Source organism: Protopterus annectens, chromosome 17.part0 (genome assembly GCF_019279795.1).
Source record: "Protopterus annectens isolate FY-2018-M chromosome 17.part0, PAN1.0, whole genome shotgun sequence".
Classification (NCBI taxonomy): Eukaryota; Metazoa; Chordata; order Ceratodontiformes; family Protopteridae; genus Protopterus; species Protopterus annectens.
Window position 1 is genome coordinate 63606066 of NC_056751.1, and position 21402 is coordinate 63627467.

At 35.2% G+C, this 21402-nt stretch overlaps 1 protein-coding gene across 2 annotated transcripts in view; it reads left to right on the top strand.

Annotated features, from left to right (window-relative positions):
* Window positions 1–21402, top strand: part of THEGL (theg spermatid protein like) — a 388303-nt gene that overhangs the window by 313967 nt on the left and 52934 nt on the right. Inside the window, exon 9 of one of the 2 annotated variants that reach the window (XM_044058903.1) lies at window positions 15925–16194. In XM_044058903.1, coding sequence (XP_043914838.1) covers window positions 15925–16155 — 231 coding nt within the window. In that variant the 3' untranslated portion in view covers window positions 16156–16194. Of the gene's footprint in view, window positions 1–15924; window positions 16195–21402 lie in introns of those variants that run through there. The other variant, XM_044058904.1, reaches the window with a different exon arrangement.

A 21402-nucleotide genomic window follows, 5' to 3' on the forward strand; every position in this document is an offset into this window, starting at 1 on the left:
CACCTACTGCTTTAAATAATCCTTCAAAGACTAGTGCAACTTAAAGGAAAAAAATTAAAAAAAATCTATAAAGGTCTTGAAGGATAGATTTGTTTTGTTCTATCTTCATCAAACATGCCTACTGCAGGCGATGTGCTGATATGCACTATATCCATTTGAAATACTCATTTAGATTCTTTGCTCTATTTTTAGAAAGTCATCCACTGCAATAGATAGCAATGCTACTTTATGGTGCTTGGTTCTTTCATTCCAGTCTGAAGTTATTTCTACTCAGACTATGCATGTCCTCCCATATCTGCATGGGTTTTTAGCATTTGATCAATTTTCCAAAGATAGTAGGTGAATTGGTTATCTTCCAAATTGCCCCATGCATGCATGTAATATATGAGGGTATATGTATGCATGTTTTTATGTCTGTGTATATGTTTGTACATCCTGTGATGGATTGGCATCTCTTCCTGGATGAATTAATCTAATCTATTTATTTGTTTATATATTTGCTTTTGTTTACCGGAAAAGTCTGTCTGGAAAATGAAATGTCCATTTTCAGCAGGACCCTAGGGAAAAAACCTCCAAAACAAGGAAATATATTAATTTTTGACTATTCAAAAGAAAACAATCATCAAACATTATTTACAAAGTATTTCAGATTAAGAAAACACATGTTTTCAAGATACTGTGAGTATAATCAAAAATACTATATTAATGTACTTGTATATTATTCAGGGTCAGAGTTAGGATTGTACACTGCAAACTGTAGGTGTGGTTCAGTTGCATAGTTTATTAGTTGCCTAATGATAGTTTAGGGTGGATTTGAATTGGTGCATGTTATTTAAAACCCTGATGTAGTCTGGAAGTTTGTTCTGTGCCTTGGAGATGGCAAAAGAGAATAGTGAGTCAATGTAATAATCATAAGATTTATTAGCAAAAGTTAATTTGAGTTCTGAGGATCTTAGGGTTCTATTTGGTACATGCCTTTGTATAAGATTTGACAGTGAGGGTGTTTATGTTGGATGGTGAATTATTTTGTATGCTATGAGTAGCTGGGAGAGGGTTATGTATTGAGGAAGTTCAAGCCAGTTGAGAGTATTGAGCATCATGGTAGGATGGGACCGATTTGGGAGGCTGCATGTAAATTTGCTAATTTTATTGTAGGTGCTTTCTAGTTCATATTTGGTAGAAGAGCTAAGATTTGTGAGTATTGCTGAGGGTAGGAAAAAGAAGGGAGGTGGCAGCTTTTTTTTACTTTTTTTAGTAGAAGGTGCTTTGCTTTTTAAAGAGATCCTAGTTTGCAGTGTGTTTTTTGCATCGCAGAGCAAATATTAACTTATCAATGATGACTCCTAGCAAGTTTGTGTTGGCGATGTTTTCAATTTTTGTTGTTTGAAGAGATAATATTATGGTCAGTGGTGTTTTGATTTATGTTTTTTAGGAAAGAATAGGATTAGTTTGGTTTTGTTGGGGTTTAAGAGCAATTAAGATTTATTTGGTCAGTTGTCTATAGACGTGATACTTTCTAGGGTGGGAAGATTTGGCACTTTGCATCAGCATATTTTGTTATTGTGGCAAGGTGTGATTCCTTGTGCATGTCATTAATGAAGATATTTGCCTAAGTATGGAGCCTTGGGGGAATCCTGTCGTGACTTAAAGGAATGTGGAGTTACAGTCAATCAATTTTACAGACTGTGTGCAGCTGTTAAGTAGTTGCTGAACCAGCTAGTTGAGGCAGTTGTGAGAGCTGTAAGATTTAGTCTTTGGAGGAGTAGTTGATGTGATGAAAGCTTTTGACAAGTCCAGGAAAAGAGTGGAAACAAAATAATCTAAGTTTTCACTTTGATTAATGGTATGTAGGAAGTGTAGTAGGGCAATTCTGGTGTTGTGGTGGGGTCAAAAGCCATGCTAGGTAGAAGAAAGTAATCTCTTATCAAATAGAAAGGCTAGGAGTTGCTGATGTATGCATTTTTCATGTACTTTGGAGATGGAAGGAAAGATTGCTATAGTGTAATAGTTTAATAGTAGAGGTTAAAATCTGAGGCAGTTGTGGATATTCCACCTTTGCGTGATGGGATTATAAAATAAGCTTTCCATGGGGCTGTGATGTAATTTTCTGTAATGGATCTGTCAATTAGGATAGATGTAGGGTAGCAAATGGTGTCATCAGGTATACTGAGGTATTTGGTTGGCAGGTTGGCAGGAGCCAGTGTTGTTGGTTTTTGATAGTATTTGTCTGGATGGTTGTTAGATTTTGAATTGGGTTATGGGCTATGGTTGGGGGTATAGAGGTTGCTATTGTTTGAGTTAAGTAGAATATGGTATATGAAGTGTTTGTTGAATATGTCTGCAATTTCCATGCTGGTTTCAGATGGGAAAGGATTTTGTGTGGGTTTTCTGTCTGATTTAAGGAGGTTGTTTAAACAAAAGCGAATAACTAAATAAAATAAATAAATAATTGATCTGTCTTATGCTCCCTTGGTGCCAGGGTAGACACTTCAGCTTCCCATAACCTTGAACTGGATAAAGTAGGCATAAGAGAATGAATGAATGAATGAGGCTTTTCACTGGATTTGGCCACGTCTTCTACCAGGAAGGTTTTTGAGGAAATGTGATTGGTATTATTACATTCAGTTGCCGATCTTTCCAGGAACTATCTTGTTAACAGTTAAATAACGGTTTATTACACTTCAGCTATGAATCCTCGATATTCAGCTAGATAAAGTCTCAACTTGCTGGGATCAGTCACTGTGATATCACCCCCATGAAATAGATTTGAAGCACTTTATGCCCTCTGCACCCTCATATGGGAGTAAGCCCCTCACCCCCCAATCTTATATATACCAACTCCATGGAATCATAAACATTGAGGAAAGAAGAAATTCCAAAAACAAAAGCAATCACTAGCAGCATGTTTTTCTATGGAAAACAGTGATTGGGGAGTTCAACATTAAGGAAATCAGCTCAATAACTAGGAGTTGTGTCTATTTTTTTCAGTTGACCAGGTGTAGGGAAACATTTTGAAATTGTTCATTTCTTTGAATAATTTGATTACATCTGCTCATGCTTTTTCTTCTGCTTACTAAATTTATCAGCATAGTCCTTCAGCATTATATATTTCAATGGTCCTTTAGGATAATGAGCTTCTTATGTCCAGCACTATGAACCACACTTCATGGTGAGTCAGTAACATGTATATTAACTTGTACTAGTATCACAAGTAACTAAATTACTTTATTTAGTCTTCTTAGCAACCATCTAAGTGAAATGGCCACAGTTATCATTTTCCTCTGCAATTTGTTCACAAGGCAAAATATATATAGTAGGTTGTGTATCAGAATATTACCTTAAATAACCCAAGAAAAATTACATTTTGCATATCTCAGATACCATTAGTTTAGAAATAATGGGCTTATAAAAATAAAATAGTCCAACATGGCAATTTTATGCAGCTTGGAGAAGAAACAGCAGGGTTAAGAAATTCACAACTCTGCTTTTCAATGTAGTGAAAGTACCAAACAGACAGAAATTCTGTAATAAATCCTTTAATATGGAAACCAAGTGTCTAGTATATGTCAACATTTAAACAAAACATTTTAGTGAAATTATAATTAATCAGAAATACATTTGCACAATTTCCAGACGTTGAATGATTTCTTGATTAGGGTGGGGGAGCCCCCAACCCTCAAATAATTAAAAACTAATTTTTGTAGTACCTTGGAAACATTTTATTTTCTTGGGGGGGGGGGGTGTTGTTTTTTTGAACAGTTTGATAAAACATTTTCAATGGATGTTCATATTGCTAAACTCTCTTGGCCATTTGCCATAATCTCAGAAGCCAATAAATAAATAAAAAAACAAAAAGGAAAAGAAAAAAATGCACAATACACCCTCTAGATGATTCTATGTGAACAGCAATGATTGAAGGAAGCTATGCCTAATAAATAGGTACCTGCAATACCTGAACAAATATCCAAGTGTCAGACTTATTTATCAGAGCTCATTTTAGGCACACGTAATCTCTTTTGTTCAGAAGAATTGAAGCAAGTGCATGATTTCATCCTGCCTTTCAGCACTTAATAGCACAAACTGCAAGTCATCTTCTCAAAAATGAACAAATACAAGTGAAAAGTAGATATAGCCTTTGTGCTTTACAAAAGCAATTATAGAATTAAATTATCTACTGATCAAAAATCTGAAATTAAAACACACATGCAAATAAAAATGTTTTAGGAAGTGTGTACACATAATTTCAATGTGTATGCCATTTCAAGAAAAATCTGTCTTTTGTAGTAATTTATTTATCCCATGTTCTACCTCATGAGGGTGGTTCACTTTTGCACAAGTGTGCATTTCACACACATGATTCCAAATATCTTTGCTATTCCCCAAACAAACCACAGTAAATTACAAGTAAATAACCCATATTTGTTAAAAAAAGTTACAAACTTGTACTTTTGCATTTTTGCACCAGCGTTAGCAAACTGTTTTCAATATACCATTCTGGTGAAGAAGAAGAAGATGAAGAAGAAGAAAAAGACAAAGAAAAATGCTACAAAAACTGCAAACATTCCAAACTTACACGCTGAATATTCACCCACTGTTATCTTTGCACCATGGTTATATCCCCCTGTTTTTTAAACATAAAACCACATCATAAATAGGGGAGTTCCAAGATGGTAGCACACTGATCAACAGCTTGACTTTAGCTCTCCCAGTGTGAAAAAAGAAACTGAGAGATAAGGGTTAGTAATTCTACCAGTTTTAGCAAAAAACAGTTACTGGCTAGTAAATACACTGCCTGGATGCCAGCAAAGAAGAAACTTGGAGACCCTGAAAGCAAATCAGCTAGAAATGGTGAAGAGAAAACACTGATGGGGAAGAATCTTGCAGCTGTAAAGAAAAAGCAGTTCAAGCTCCAGTTTTGGTATAAGAGATGTCTTCAGTAATTTACAAGAAAAATAAATCAGATGTGCTCAAGAGCGGATTAAAATAAATAATATTGAAGGAGTATATCAACTCAAATAGCAAAAGGCCGGAAAAAAATAGAAGAAGCTTTAAACAGCTATTCTGATGAACTGATAAAACTGCAAAGAATCAGAAGTTGAAATGAAGAAAAGGCTGGCTTAATATGAGACTGCTCAAGAAGAGTTGTTTCAAAAAATGGTAGAGTTAGAGGACAGAGCATGCAAGGAAAACCTGCAATTATCTGCTGTACCAGGGAAACTGTAGGAACAGACTGTATTAATTTTATGAAAACATGAATAAGCAGCTAGACCGGTATTCCACAGCAGGATTTGTTAATTGAAGGGGCACATCATGTGTATGCTCCAAACCTGGCCATGAGAAAGCAGCCAAGCTGTAATAATAAAGATGGAGTCATACCAGCAGAAAGAGTTGATCCTGACAAAATTATGGCAGAAGGGCAAAGTATTAAAAACTGGACGCAGCAAAGTGTTTTTGGAAAATGATTGTTCACTGTACATCAGGCAAAAGATAAGCAAATGCATTCCAGCAATCAGGGAATGTCAAGAGGCAGGTGTGAGCTTCAAGCTGCTGTATCCAGCTGTTTTCAGAATATGTTTTTCTTGGTGGATCAAAATAATTTTTTGATGCAGAACAAGCCAAGCAGAAAATACAAAAGTATGTCCAACAAAATGTGAGCCATCAAACAGAAAGCTCTGCTTCTCATTCTTATGATAATAACGATCATATAGAAGCTTTACCAGTGAAACTTTTTCCAGTATTCCAAAGGAAAATGCTTGAGAGACAGAAAAAGCACAGGAGATGACTAGAAGAATCAAGGATACCTTGGACTTAAAATTGGAGTTTCTATTTAGGAGAGGGATACGAACAGGAAGAGCACCAGCAACACTGGATTTAGTGAATAAATGTGAGATGATAAAGCATCAAACACATTTATGAAGTATGTAACAAAGATCTAGCTCATCCTTCACCTATTGAGTCAAATGCTACGTCTAGTTTAAACAAAAATATTCATAGTATGTTTATCCCCCGACTGGCTCATTTGTAAATCCATAACGAGATGATCAACAACTGGACTATTTAATATATGATTTGAATTATTTATAAATAAGACTTATATGTGTATATATAAAAATCATTTTTTTAAAAAAACATAATGACACCCATTGCATGGCTTAGACCACTTATCCATCTTCTCTTCAACAAACAACACAGGGAAGTGAAGTCATTATTTCCATTTCTCCCTACTGTCTACTATAGTTTATTTTCTGCTTTAAAAAAAATCTTGGGAAAAAGGAATAAAAAACAAGAAAAAAAAAAAAACAGAGAGCTAGGCTACCCATAAATCAGATTCCCATTTTCCAAGATTTCCTTTATTGATACATTGTAATCACTGCGTGACACCAATACTCACTGAGACATAACCACCTTAAGCTGGGCTAAACAACCACTCCTAACAAAGTAGAACATTACCAGAACTGCAAATTAATGAAGGTTATACACAGGTTTAATCCAGGCCAGCTAAATACTAAATATAAGATCCACCAAGATCATACCAGGCAGATCTGGTGAAGGACCCCTGAAAGTGTTGCAGAAAATAGATGACCATTACTCCCTCCACCCGGATTATTTTAGCATTATTAATACAGCATCATCACCATTAATGATTGATCTTAGCCCTGCTAATATGAATAAATTTGGTCCTACGTAGAATAGGTATCAAGATTATAACTTTTAAATACATTTTTAACAATATAAAGTCTTTTTCGCTCTCCTTGGGTTCTTACACTTGTTAAAATTATTATAATAGGCACAATTTCTTTAATTTGTACAATCCCTTTGGAACTTGGAAAATATTGATTTTTAAAATAATACTATAAATTGATTAAAAATGAGAATTTTAACCTGATGGAAAAGGAAAAAATGAGCTAGGCCTACTACACAAGATGACAATGTCCAAAAAACTGAATAACCCACCCACTTATGCCCATGATGATGTAATGGAAGGGTATACCCTAAGCTCAACTCACAAAAACTGTCTTAAATAAGCTAAATCTGACTCCATATGCACAGTCATCTAAGCAATGCTCACCTGCATAATAAAGATCTTCTCTTCTAACTCAATACAACTGAGTACAAGTTTTACTGCTATTGAATGTTTATTCTACTGATGATCACACTCAGCATAGAACTAAGGACCCATCTACAACCAAATCTACTTAATACCATGCCTGGAAAGAGGACCTACAGATCTTACTGCCTAAGATCAGCCATAGTCAGTGAGCACCTAATAGCTTGCAAGTCAACTCTCATCAAATTGTATCTTATTCTCAACACCAATTTTAGGTAATTGAGACCCTAGTTGCAAGACTAAGCAGCACTTTCCAAACACTGAAGTATGGATTTTCAAGAAAAAGTAGCTGAGAATGATTGAACTTGTGTTGACTGTGTTAAACTTGAGGGGGGACTGAAAGGCATATACCCCACTTCATGTTACTAATGTTTGGGAGGGCATTAAAAGGAAAAAAGTAACTATAAGTAAAACACATTTTGTTCTTAACAGTATTTGTAAAAAAAATCATGATATAAAGTGCATGTTATATAGCAAAGCATTTCTATGATTATTCTTTGTAATAAAGATACTCAATTTAACAAGTACATTTTTAGTTTTAAGAAATATAGGTATCACAATGTAAAATGATAAGAAAGGTTGGACAAAAGCATGTTTAAGTTAATATACTGCAATCTTGGGCTGTTGGAGTGGGGGTGTGGTGTAAAAGTGCACTTTTTATAATATATGTAGAGATGAGCTGTTTTCTCTTACTTTTGCATAGGCAGATGTCTGGATTAATGCCCTTGGCTTGATCTATTAAGTTTTTGTGGAAGCAAGTGGGCCTTAAAAATAGGAGAACACTATGAAGGCAATGAAAAGTTTTCCTTTAGTGATTGCATTTTCAGTGTAAGTTGAGAAGTTTACAGCTGAGGACAGCTGAGCATTCTCTTTTTATGTTTTCAATGAGATATACTGACTGCAGGTGCAGGAAATATATGTTTAGAGTTCTGGAAATTGTTTGCTGAGGGAATCATAAAATTAAAAGGTACAAGGACAAGCAGCTTAGTAAAAATAAAGTATGACATTACTGGCAGTGAATAAAAGATAGCAGCTTTCCTGGTACCTAAATACTTCAATGCACTTAATACAACATAATGTAATTTAGTTTTATTTAAAGATAGCCAGCACAATTTTTCTTAAGGCTAAAAATGTAATGTTTTCTGAAAGCATATAAGTTATTTTTCACATCTGGGAGGGGAATAAAGATAAGAGAAGAGCATATAGCAGTAAGGGTAAGTAGGAGCATAAGCTGTAACATGTGCTTTAACATGGATAAGCTTCATTTTAGGTTAGGTAATGCCTATGGATGCAGCTGTTGATTTGGGACAATTGTTCCTATCAGGTGGGTTAAATATTATTTGAAGATGTACATAGTTTTGTGTGTTTGTTTCAAGTTAATAGGTTCTGGTGGAGGTCTATGGGTATGCTTGTTTTTTTTTTTTTGTTTGAGGTTTTTCAGTAAAACAAAAAATATTGTAAAATGTGACATAGGTTTAAATGGAGATGCGAAGGAACAATTGCATAAAAGATCAAACTGTCAAACATTAGTGGGTGAATGTAATGCAAAACTGGAAATAAACATTTAAAAAGCTTTCATGTATAACAGATAAGAATAATAATTTTTCCTGATAATAGCTGCAGTATCCATATTATTTTGGAATATGAATGACTTCACAGGTGTAGACAAAAAAGGTAAGAGTACTGGATTATATTAAATGCAGAGTGCAAATAGCAAGGCTACAGGAGACACATTTGGGAAGAAGTGAGTATGTCAATTTGCTAAAGGATTTTAGGATGGATATTCAGTAGACTATCAAGGACAAAGGAGATGAGAAGTTATTATACTAATTCCTAAAGGAGCTCTGTTAGTGATCAAAGAGGAAAAAGGATAGTAATGGTAGATTTGTGACAGTAAGCGGCTACTGGCAAGGGAGGAGACTACACTAGCATGCATTTATATTCCACCTAAAGCTGCTAGAAATAATTGGCTTTTAGCAGTGAATATTACTTATAGGTGGGAACTGGAACCTAATTTTCAACAGTGAGGATCTATCTGGGTGACCTAGAAAGGAAAATATAACAAAAGAGGGTAGATGTCTGAAAAAAATTATGAAAACATTTGGTATGGAAGACATGAATTCAGTTGTAGGAACAGAGAGAGAATTTGCATATTATTCCTCAAGGTACAATTTAAACTAGAGTAGACAGAAATTATATTTCAGAGGAGCATGAGCATTTAATAGACAGCTTCAACACACATTCAATAATTATTTCAGATCATGCACCAATAACAACTAAGATAAAAATGCGGGTAGTGAAGTACAAATGAAAGGGTTCCTATTAAATGATCAAACATGCATTCTTTCGAATGAGTCTTGATTGAACTTGAAAGCACAAAAAGGCAAAATAGCAAAACGGCATATAAGCAAATTCTTTCCTATGGAAAGAATTTGCTTGGCCACTTCCATTACTTTGCCATTTTTGTCACTGTAGTGCGATCTCGGAATTGGTATATTTAAGTAGGGGGGTGTGGGGGGCACAGCCCTCCACATCAGGGGGCACTTTATGTAATATTTAATTTTTTTTTTTTGTGGAACAGCGATTTTTTCCCTTGGAAAAAATCACTGTTCTAAGCATTCGAGATTGTAAGCTCTTGCTTACATGGATTTGATAAATCGTTTGCTTTTTTTGGTTCGATGATTTAGCATAGACCCAAATAAAACACTGCCACTTCCCCACCTTCCTGTTAAAAAGAGAGGAATTTAAGAAATGGGTAATGGAAATTATTCAAGAATTATTAGGGAAGATAAATTATACCTAGTGAGTGGGATAAAATGAAAGTGGAATTTAAAAAATAAGCTACAAATAAAAGAAAAATATATATTGTTAAGAAATAACAGGAATTATTGAGAGAGGCTGACATAGGTTAAAGTATTGCAGAATAAGGGGAATCTCACAGAATAAGAAGAGGCATAACTGCATAGTGTTAAAGAGACAATAAGGGAGTATTTGACTAATGTGCATGAGTTTAGAAAGATTGCTGCTAAGCAACAGTTGTTTTTAATAATAACTGCAGAGCACAAAAACTTTTAGCACAATGGCTTATGCAATAAAAAGTAGATAGAGTAGTTATAGCCTATAAAAGAAAAATAACCAGAGATCCCATAGAGTTGAGATATTTCAGAAATTTTATGAAGATTTATGTAAAGTAGAGAAACATGGAAATTAAGAAAGAGCACAAATGGAATATTTATGGAAGACTTAAGTATTCCAAGGTTAGAGGTAGATGAGGCTTAGCAATTAACAATTAAGACAAGAGGAGATGAGATACAAATGGTGACGTATAATCAATCTGCAGGAAAGGCCCCAGAAATAGATGGTATTCCTGTGGAAGTTTAGAAGCTAGGAGGGGTAAGGATCAGGAAGGTTTTATTTAACATTATTTTAAAGGGAGGGGAAGCAACAACATCCTGAAAAAAGCTATTGTGGCTGTAATACATAAAGATGGCAAACACCCATCTGACTCAGCTTCGTATAGGCCCATTTTAATTTTAAACCATGATTATAAAGGGTTTATTCCTATAATAGCTAAAAATAATGTCAAAGGTGTTGTCAAAATTGATAGTTATGGATCAGTGTGGTTTTGTGGAGGAGAGTGAAAATTTTGACAACATTAGTAGAACAATGATCATGCAGAGCGATGCAGAATATAAAAAAATACTGCTGATGTTTTGGGATATTAATGCCTAGAAAGCATTCAACAGAGTAAGTAGGGATTTTATAGACAATGGAAGCATTTGTATTCCCTCATACAATAATAAGGTTAATTAGGAAGACATATGAGGGATCAGATGGAAAATTAGAGTGGGAAGGTTCCTCTCTAACAAGCTGTGTTTAAAGAAAGGAACTAGACAGGGGTGCCCTCTTTTCCCTTTGTTATTTGTTCTGTATTTAGAGCCCTTGGCAAAGAAAATAATTGACTCAGAAATTTTAGGATATAATCGATATGGTAATCAAGAAAAGATGGCTTTATTTGCAGATGATATTATTTTCTACCTGATAAAACCAGAAAAGGACATCTCAGTGTTATAGACCATTTTGACACAGTTTCAAGCCTTTTGAGGATATAAAATTATTGAAGATAAAACAAAGGTGCAAACTATGTACACATACATGAATTGGTTCAGTAACACCCATATTTATAGGGGCATGATAAAATGAAGTATTTAGGATTATAGCTTAATAAGGGTGATGTTATGGCAGCTAAGAATATGCGAGAAGAGTCTAAACAAAAGATAATACAAAAACAGAGAATCTGGAAGCTCTTATTTATGGATATGGATAGCAAAATACAAGCAATGAAAATGTTTTTGTCCCTTTAGTTTTAAATAAAGGTCAGGCCTATTTGTATTAACTAGAGGAGACATTGTGGACAGTAATTAATAAAGAGTTGAAGTAATATATCTGGGAGAGGTAGAGGGCACAAGTCAAGTGTAATAAGTTAATCCTTGCAATAGAACAAGGTGATCTAGGATTACCTGATTTGAAAGGATATTTTAGAGTTATCCAGTTAAGATTCATCTATATATAACACAAGCAGAACTATATAATTCAGAGTAGAAAGGGTGATCATGAATTAGGGGAAAATTCAAGAAATAAGGAGATATTTGGAATTTTGGATGCAGATCCATAAGGAGAATAAGAACAGCAATACAGACTATTATATTTATAAAGGAGCAGATAGTATTCCAAGAACTAAGCAAACACAAGAATGGAGAAAGGAGAGTTTGCCGGTAGGAATGACTGCAATTAGGGGACCAGAGAATAGGCAAGAGGGGGCTGGAATTTACTGTAGACAACTGGCCAAGGAACAAAGGTACTAGAAGTAAATAACTAGAGAGGGAAAATATTAGAATGGAAATAGGCCTAGAAGGAATATAGACTGCAGGCTAGAGACTGCCTTTTCCATCAGGGATTGATATCAGGGTATAGGCAAAGAAAAAAGGATAGAGGAATCCTAAGTGAAAGATCTGATCTGGCAGAATTTTTAGTTTAATTTAGAACATAATCTGCTCTTAAAATGAGTTAATTAGTAAGGCATACAAAATATTGCATGATAACTACAGGAACCAATCAGAGGAGGTTAGAAAAGATTGGGAAGAGAGATTGGATAAGCAATTCACAAGGAAACAATGAGAGGACATATGTATGGCTCTTAAATATAGAACAAAGTCTAGAAGATTTAGAATTTTTTTTGGAAGTGTTTGCATACAAATTTTTATAACTGCAGCTGACTCCAAAGAACTTTCTTCAGGTAGATGCCACATTTTTGAGATGTGAGAGGGAAGAAAGAGGTAACCGAGGAGCATGGGTTTTGGGAGTGTAATGAGTTGGCAGACTTTCAAAATTCCCTAATGAGTATTCTGTCAGACATATTGGGTGAAGCTGGGATACAGGATCTGAATTGCTTAGACATAGTAAGGCCTTGTTAAGTTTAATCCTGGTGGCTGTCAAGAAAGCAGTTACTACAAGATGAAAATCAAAGTCTAAACCAACTGTATTTGAAGTACTGAATATTGTAACAGAGATAAAGGAACTGCAAGTAAGATTGTTTAGAAAAGAGTAGGAGCAAATTACATAGAAAATGGAAATTGTGGGAACAATATAAGCAGATTAATGTTTTGGAGGAGAAGTGAGATTTAAGGGAATGTAGGACTTGAACAATTTATTTAATGTTGGATTGATGACAGATATACAAAAGAGTACATGTTACTTATAATGCTTTTAAATGGGAACATGTTAATATATTTTGCTTTCTGTTATATACATGTATGTTTGCCTATGTCTTAAGTGATAATTCAATTAAAGTGTTAAAAAAAAAACAAATAAAAAAACATCATAATTAGGCATTGAAAGAGAGATGGAGCCTCAAGTATTCCCCAGCTGACTTGAGTTCTAGTAACAGCCCAGACACTGCTAGAGACAGCTAGGAGGGATTGGAATGAAAGGCCAGTCCATGTTTGCGCATCTGATGGGAAGGAGGAGAATGTATGGTCCCACTGCAGCAGCCATATCTGGAGAGAAATTTGGAAATATACTCCTGCATCAGGAAGCAGAGCCTGGAAGAGTGAACATAGACAAGCAGTGTTTGCAGTCCAGACATGCACAGCAGATGTGCAGAGGCATGCACTCACAATGGAGATGTCATAGTGGACATTGCACAATACATGCTGGCAAATGGAGGGAGTAGGAACACTCAAAAATAGTTTGTGTCAGCCATAGATGATGGACTGACAGCACCTGACTCTCATCCCAATTCCTGGACAATGAAAGGGCTGCCAATGTGCTATCACCCTCCCCCTGAAAGGGGAGATACCTGACAGGGTTGATAAGGAAATGCAAAGGTCAGGCCAGTGGTCAGTTTTGTACTGGCCTCAAACAATAAAGAAATATATATACAGATCAAAAATCCTGTATTATAAGTCACACTACAGAAAATGACTTTCTACTTAACATCATTAGCATGATATCATAATTTTTTATATGGAAACCAGTGACTTGGTCATGATATAATTTTTTTTTACGTGGACAACAACGTGACATGGTCATGCTAAAGGCTGAGAATTATGAAAGGGTAATGCACTGTACAAGACAAAGGATCTTGTGATTTACTTAATCCTAAAAATGGCAGTTTATCATTCACAAATATACTGTCTTACAAGCTGCATCATTATATCCATTCCTGTTCATACCAGTAAGCCACAGACAGAATTCATTAGCAGAATGAATGCCTCTTTCTTCTAACAATGCATGCTGTTCTTTAATAAGGACATGTACCGAACACAAATAAATAGATAAATAAAAACTTGCAGGCAATCTGTCTCATGCACCTGCAGTAAAGGAATTGGGGACATTTGTTTAGATTGGACAAGATGGGCAGCAAGGTGCCAGGAGCATTCATGCTCCAGAAAGTATGGCATGAAAACTGTTACCCACCCCATCTTGTTATCTTTGGCAATAGTCTATAGAAAATCATTTGAGAAATAGTACAGTTAGATGCTGATGTATCTTTCTTTATGAATCATTAATTTATGCCCTAGTAGGTAAAGCATAGATGAATGATTCTTCATACTACAAAAAGTGATATGATGCTTTACTGAGGAGAAATGGGAAATGGATTAATACTTTAAGTGAGCCACATTTTGGACATCACAGCTATTGGGAAAGGGGTAAATTATTTTATGGATGTAGTCCAAGGGAAATGATAGCCTCAATCAACAGTGGGAAGGAGTTATTGCTTTGCAGAAGCAGAGCTTGATCATAAGAATATTGGGAGTTTGAGAGAGTTTTTCAGTATAAACAAGTTCTATTAAAGATATGACAGACTGGTAGGGAGATGATATGGGAGTTTTCAGTATAAAAGATGTGGTGGTGGATATGACAATAAAGGGGAGAATGTGCTAGATGGGGTAATATATTCTGCCGATGCAGCAGTCTGATTACTGGACTCACTATACATTCCGGATAGCTCAACTGGACCTGATAGGAACACATACTGGATACCTGTACCATGCAACAAAGTGTAATGTTTATTTGTTTATTGTTTGAGCATGACCAGTTCTATGGAAAATGTGGATGTGTAGTGCTAACATTCACTACACACAATGAGATCCTGCATGAATCACAGGGAAAGTCTGAAAAGGTCATTCGCACAAAAACTGCCATCTCCTGTCTTTCCAAGATAACCAAAGAAATGATAAGGAAACAAAACACAATGACAGTCCTAAGAGACAGAAAAATATCAAATAATCAAAATTGTAAAGATGTGATTCAGCTATATACTTTGCACTGGATTGAACGCACATTTCACTTACAGAACTTCCTCTGTTCCTTCACTCCTTTCTGTAGATAACGTCAATGTGCAGAATATATAATAAAACAGTGATGGCTGTCACTTCTTATTACTGCAAGATGTATATACAAATGACTGCGTATTATAGAATAGTTTAACAGCTTGAAAGTTAATAACCGCAATGCTAAAACTTAAAAAGAAAATGTAAAAGTAGTATCTTGCAGTATAACAGCAACTCAGTAATTTGATTACAGAGTAAATACAAATGAATATGTTCTTGGCAATAGTTTCTTCAGTTTGTGTCAATTACTTGAGAAAAAGAATAAGGCAATATTTTTCCCACCAACTCGTTTCTTGTATTTTTCAGCAATGCAACATGCCCCGGTGCCTTACAGACTTGCATAGCACCACACTAGTGAAAACCATATAAAACCTATTCATACCAAAAGCATTTAGTTTCAAACATATTATAAATTATATCATTATAAAAATCCGTTTATTCATGTGGGTTTTGTTAGGGTTTATCAATACCTGGTTTGTGAATTCTGTTAGTTGGAATTTTCCCCAGAAACAAATCACACGAGATGGAATCAATCTGTAACACAACCTACAAGTAAGTATGGATTATTACTATAATAATCTAACCCTGATGACAATAGGCATATGTTCATCTGAGTAATGATATCTAGAGGACACATGTTACTTATATCAAGGAACAGGTTTATGTATTTATTTTTTTGTTCCTTGGTACCACTTCATAATGAACATGTTTAAAAAACAAAAGAAACAAACAAAAAAAAAACACTCTGGTAACATTTGCTTGACCAAACCTGGTATGTAACGAAGTTCTGGCATTTTGCAATGCCAAATACTGGATATCGATCTGAACAGTATATCAGAAAGCTAGATGAGTGGGTTATATAGAGAGAATCTAGTGACTACGCAACCCAAAGCATAATTTATTTTCTTTTATTTTATATAGGTATCAAAATCTGCCTGTTTTAGTACTGCAAGCTCACGGATACAAGAACTCGCTAAAACCAAAAAGTTGCCTGAAGGATATCAGCCTGAAAGAAATGTGATTTGGATAGTGTCAAATGCTGCAAAGCGTGCAGTTGCCACACCTAGAATTGAAGAATTAGCAAAGCCACTCAGAGGGTATGCAAAACTAAATTTGCCTGTAAATAAAAAGACTGTATGCTTCAGTCAATAAAGATTTAAAAGCTGGAAGAGGAGTTAATGCTTAAAATCACATCTTAGTCTGGATTTCTTTTGCTTGATTTGTACTACAATTCTAAAGTTACTTACCCCGTGTTTTTTAATTAGAGCTTTATACACCAGATAGGCTCACTGAATCCAAGGGATTGTTTTCTAAGGGAGGCCCAGTGACACAGTGCATGTGCAGAATAATTCTCAGCAAGTGATGAGCTTTCAGTGATAATGGACAACACGAAAGGGAACAATAGTAACAAAAAAATCTTTATTCAGAAATCATCATGCTAACATAATTTTACATATCTAAGTGTGTATTTGGCTGTACTCGCTCAAAATATTCATGAAAATAGACTTATAGAAGGCTATAATATATAAATATCTTACTGTATCCCTTAGTAAATAACCCTAGCTTTATAGCCTGTAGAAGACAGATGTATAAATACCATGAAGAGTGAAGATAGGAAATCCTTGGCAGTTTAGCTTAGATGGTGAAGCGTTGGATCCTACAGTTTTGAACATGAGCTCCCTGGTCTCCTCTTGTAACTGTGTGACTCTGAGATGCTCACTTAACCAGTCAATACTTCTGGGCTGCACCTAAAAATAGGCATCTGTGCATAGTGTGCTTACCTGATTAACAAATAAAAAAATTACTGCAGACTCATAACAAAAGCAAACAGAATAAATAAAAATGTGGTAAAATGAGCCAAGTAGGGTTACCATCTGTCCCACTTAAATGTCCTGAGATTTTAGGACAAAAATATTTCCTATATTTTATGTAATAAATGCATAAAACAGTTATTCTGTATCTGAAACACCTAAATGTTACAAGAAACACAATAAGCAACTAAAATGCTACAAGAATAAGCTTTTATTTAGGCAAAAAAGTGAAGTTCTCTCCTTTGTATTGGCCGTGGGTATGTTTTGCTCTGCAAAATCTGACGTTTGTACCAAAAATGTCCCACTTTGGGCATTTGAAAAGGTGGCAACCCTAGGGCCAAGAAGACAAGTAAGAAGTGCCATAACAGGAAGATGTGGAAAAGCATATAAAATAGAACATCAACAAATATTAAACAGCATCAGATTGAAGAGAAGAGAAATGAAGAGAAGAGGGAAGGTATAAGACAAGCATACTGGTAGTGCTCTGGAGAATGTAGCCAAAATATAATAACCATTACCTATCACTCTGAAATAAGACCACTGATTTCTGCTATGGTGATCTAATGTAAGAGGATATGCCACCATCCTTTTTCTCTCACTGTCTGCATGGTAGGGTTATACATAATGGACAATTACATGTACCTTGGGACATGGGCAGTTTTCAAACCATTGATCCCCCATGCACATTGTGCTTATGTTCTTCTCAATTCAACTTAGTAATTTAAGGCCATTCAAACTGCTGTCATTATTATTTACCAATGTCCATAGCAAGCAATTACAGCCAATTGAGTGTACTTCATTATGAGGAAACCAAATGGTTTTACAGAAATGTACTTTAGTCTTACAAAGCCACAGCAATGACTGTTGAACTTGACTGTGACATCCAGAGTTTGCCATTCTCATCCACAGACAGCCCCCTTACCCAGTAATTATAGGCCCATTGTCGACCAACTGCACCTCAGATGTCTGATACTGATAAAACACAATCATTGAAACAATGATGCATTTCAAGTTTAAGTCACACAAATATACAGTAACCCAATTATTCTAACTTATTTCCAAAGCCAGACTATTTTAACTGAGTAAACAACAGGATAAGTTACTTTCATCCAGAGATGGTCTCTATCCCCACTCCACAGTTACAGTCAGTTTGCTGTTTACACCTTTTCTGATTGTGATAAAAGATAATACCTTTCATACTCGTATTGCAAGAATCAAGCATAAAGCCAAAAAAATAATAAGGAGGGCTTAAAGGCCCAGAATCAGTGACAGATATCATTTGAAAGTTACTAGAATAACAGTTTTCTGCATTACCTTGCATTTTTTGAAAGATATGAGGTCAAAACTGAAATATCTGCCATTTTGTAGTAACTGCTGACCTCGATAATCTGGCAGAAACCACAAATTTTATGAAGAGAACAGCAAAAATTATAAGCAAAATCAGCAGCATTCTGCAAAATCAGGGACAGATCAGAGCTATGTAATTTCAACTTTGTTTCACATAAATGATATGCACAAATATTCCAACTTATTTCACAAATGCACATTAGTCCTGCAAAGCCAGATGGTTAACTGAGTAAATGACCAGAGAGTAAATTACTTTCATCTGCAGACAGCCTCACCCCCACTCAACACAGTTATAGCCTTTTTGTTGTGTAAACCTCATTTGACTTTGATAAAAATAATAACTCTCAACCTCTTTGTGCATAAAACAGGAAAACAAAACCAACCAAACAAACAAACAAACGAACAAAAAAATAACTAATGTAATGAGGAACAAAGACCCAAAATCAGGGATAAAATTTAAATGTTGATCTCATACAGTTAGAAATTTGATTGAATAACAACTTTTTAATTGGCATGCTTTTTCTGAATGATATGAAGCTTGAAACGCCAAATGTCTACCATTGTTTAGTGGCTACAGTCCATAATAATTTTTCTGCCACAAAACCACAAATTTTATGTGGCAGAGGCCAAAAGTTTGAGACAGTCATGGACATTCTGTCAAATCAGGGACATTTTCAACTTTATTTCACAGTCATCAGAGAATAAACATTCCATACATGCACGCACTAGTCTTGTAAAGCCAGATTCTGAAATAAGCAAACAACAAAAGGATAAGTTGCTGTCATCCACAGTTCTCCCCTTAGTGAATTAAATTCTCAATGACTTCCCAGAAAAACTCAGATTTTTATGAGGCACAGGGCAAATGCATGAGACAAAGTCTGTGACATTCTATGAAATGAAGGACAGTTTCAACTTTGCTTCACACAAACAGTCATCAGAGAATACATATCCCATTGTATTTTATACAAATGCAAACTAGTCCTGCAAAGCCAGATTTTAAAAAGAGCAAGTGAAAAAAGGTTAAGTTGCTTTCATCCACTGCTACCCTTTATTTGGTGACCACAGTCTGCAATGATTTACTAGAAAACCACAGTTTTTTTATCAGACACAGATCAACCACATGAGGCAATATCAGAGAAATTCTGTGAATTCGTGGACAGTTTCAACTATATTTCCACAGCCACCAGAGAATATATATTCCATAGTATTTCATACAAATGCACAGTAGTCCTATAAATCCAGACTTTAAAATGATCAAATGATAAGAGGATAATTTGCTTTCATTTGCAGTCACCCCCCCCAATTTAGTGTCTGCAGTCCTCATTGATTTGCTAGAAAACCAAAGATTTTACAGGGACAAAGAGATGTGAGACAAAATCAGGAATGCTCTACAAAAACAGGTACAGTTTCAACTTTATTTCACACTCAAGAAATATCTGGAAAATTATGCAGCTAGACATTAACTTGAACAAATTACAAGATGCTTTCGTTCAGATTTTAAAATGACCAACTGACAGAGAGTACGTGGCTTTCATCCACAGCCAACCCCCCACCAATTTAGTGGCTACAATCTTCAATGATTTGCCAGAGAAACAAACAAATTATGAGGCACATGTCAAAACATTAGGCAAAGTTGGGAACAGTCTGCAAAATCAGAAATAGTATCACAATTGTTTTTTACACTAACAATAGCCAGAAAGTAAGGCAATTTAGATTTTAATCTGAGCAAACTTCTTTCATCTGCACCCAGTCTGCAGACCCCCCCCCCCATTTTTATTTACTGGTATTGATCTGGTGGTTGCCTGACAGAGTAAAAAAGACAATTGTTTGTGTCTTTCAGCTTTTCTCGGTTAGGGGTCGCCACAGCGGAACTCCGGTCCGCTAATGATTGGTAGTTGATTTTTACATGCCGAGTTACCAGCCCTGACGCACAACTTTCAATGAAGGTACGCCCATTCATGCATGTTTCCATGCAGAAGACGCTTTAGCTGAGAATTGAACCGGACAGCGTCTTACTGTGAGGCGACAATGCTACCGCAGCACCACCACCGCAGTACTTACCTCAAAATACCACAGCATTCTGCATCAGTCCACAGCACTCACTGTACTATTTAATATTTCCAAGCTTTCTGCTCATTGCCTTTCTAAAGAATCAGGAGAAGGCAATGGTCAGAAAGGTATCACACTGTGCATTGGATCACTGGGGCCATTTATTTTTTCATAAGCCGAGCAACATTTCTTTATTTATAATGAACTAATTAAATGACAAAATAACATCACTGACCCATGCTGTTCATGATCAAATGGTAGGCACCATTAGTATATGGAAGAAATAATTTACATTATTTATTTATTTTAATAAAAGAAGACACATTCTGTCAATAAATGTTACGTTCAGCACATAAGCAAAATGAAATCAGTTAGCAATGCTGATCATACTGTTGTGTTTTTTTAAAACTAAATTATTTTATTGGCTAGCCATGGTCTCAGGTGGACAAATTACTCCAATTATAATCTGGGTGTGAGTCTTCTAATGGCAGTAATACTACTGAGCTGCTTAGAGCAGCAGGGCTCCAGCTGTCAATCATTTCAATATAACCCTGTGTCCAATACCTACAGTCTATCAGCGTCCTTTAGCTATCACTGAAATAGGAAGACTACTAAGGGTGTTGTATACTCAGATATTTTCCCTGGATTTTATTTCTAAATATTAAAAACAGAACATGTGTTTTAAAGTGCAGTGATCTAAGCAGATTACTCATATTTAAAAGTTTATTGAATGCTTTATATTTTTATTTAATGTGTCACAACTTTATTACACCTTAAAAGTTTTATATTTTGCACCTCTTGTGTGGAATTTGATACTGAAATATAAATTTTTATTTATTTATTTTGCTTTTGTTTACCGAATTTGTTTGACAGAGTTTAGTCAAAGACCTTTTCTCCGTGGAGGCCCGAGAAGAAAAGCTGGAACATATTACAAACATTTTTTAAACAAACATTCAATAATATACAGAAATAAACATCAAATAATATGCATTCACACTTGCACATACATTTGCTAATTACATTACCATCATATGAAAGTAGAGGCAACTATTACAGTATAAAAGATACTTATGCATTAGTAGATGTTGACTTGAGTATTTGAAGAGGTGTGTTAGTAGGTATGCCAGGTGGATAATAAATCATATGATTAGTGTATAAAAATAAAAAAAAAAAAATGGAAGTGCGGGAAGGA